General features: G+C 70.7%; 1 protein-coding gene across 1 annotated transcript; it reads left to right on the forward strand.

Moving 5' to 3' along the window:
- Positions 1-115: 115 nt before the first annotated feature.
- LOC105310826 (neutrophil elastase) lies at positions 116-753 on the forward strand (the record flags this gene model as incomplete). Its single annotated transcript, XM_011386929.2, has 2 exons — positions 116-288; positions 572-753. Coding segments are annotated over 2 exons (355 nt in total), but the record flags the coding sequence as incomplete, so codon positions are not given.
- Between the last annotated feature and the right edge of the window lie 113 nt (positions 754-866).

Here is an 866-nt window from a genome sequence, read left to right on the forward strand (position 1 = left end):
GCTCTGTGCCTCGGTTTCGTCTGGCGACAAGCACGTGAAGGGCCCTGACCTGTGGGGGCTTGAGGGCAGACGGGCCCGGAGGGGTGGGCGCCCCCACGGCACTCACCGTCCCTGACCCCCGGTGTCCCTAGGCCCCACGCTGGCCTCTGAGATCGTGGGCGGCCGGCCGGCCCAGCCCCATGCCTGGCCCTTCATGGTGTCCCTGCAGCGGCGGGGAGGCCACTTCTGCGGCGGTACCCTGGTGGCCCCCAACTTCGTCATGTCGGCTGCACACTGTGTGAACGGCATGTGAGTGACCCCTCGGGTGGGCGCCTTCCGTCCTCAGACCCTTCTTTTCCGCGTCTGTCAAAGGGGGATGAGGCCAGGGCCCAGGCTCCTCCAGGGGACCCCACTAACGGCCCAAGAGGGGGCGCTCAACCAGTGGGCCCAGGTACCTGTCCCGGGGGCGTGGCTCCCGTGGGCGTAGCTCCCGTGGGCGTGGGGCTCCGCTCTGCTGGGTTCTGGGGTCTGTCTGCCGCCCCAGTTCCCCGGGGCCACCTCGAGTCCCCTCCCGCACCCGCGCCGCCTGCAGGAATTCCCAGACAGTGCAGGCGGTGCTGGGGGCACACAACCTGAGGCAGCGGGAGTCCACCCGGCAGATCTTCGCCGTCCAGCGGGTCTTTGAAAACGGTTTCAACGCCAGGGAGCTGCTGAACGACATCGTGCTCCTCCAGGTGGGGCCTGCGGGGCAGCGGAGGGGCGCGGGGCGCCCGGGTGCGCGGCAGGTGCAAAGGCCTGGGGGGCGGGGACGGAGGCTCGGGGGAGGGGCAGAGACTGAGGTCACACGGGGCTCTAACTGGGCAGGCCGTCTTCCTGCCTCCGCCTCC

The sequence above is a fragment of the Pteropus vampyrus genome, unplaced genomic scaffold (assembly GCF_000151845.1).
Source record: "Pteropus vampyrus isolate Shadow unplaced genomic scaffold, Pvam_2.0 Scaffold12564, whole genome shotgun sequence".
Taxonomy (NCBI): domain Eukaryota; kingdom Metazoa; phylum Chordata; class Mammalia; order Chiroptera; family Pteropodidae; genus Pteropus; species Pteropus vampyrus.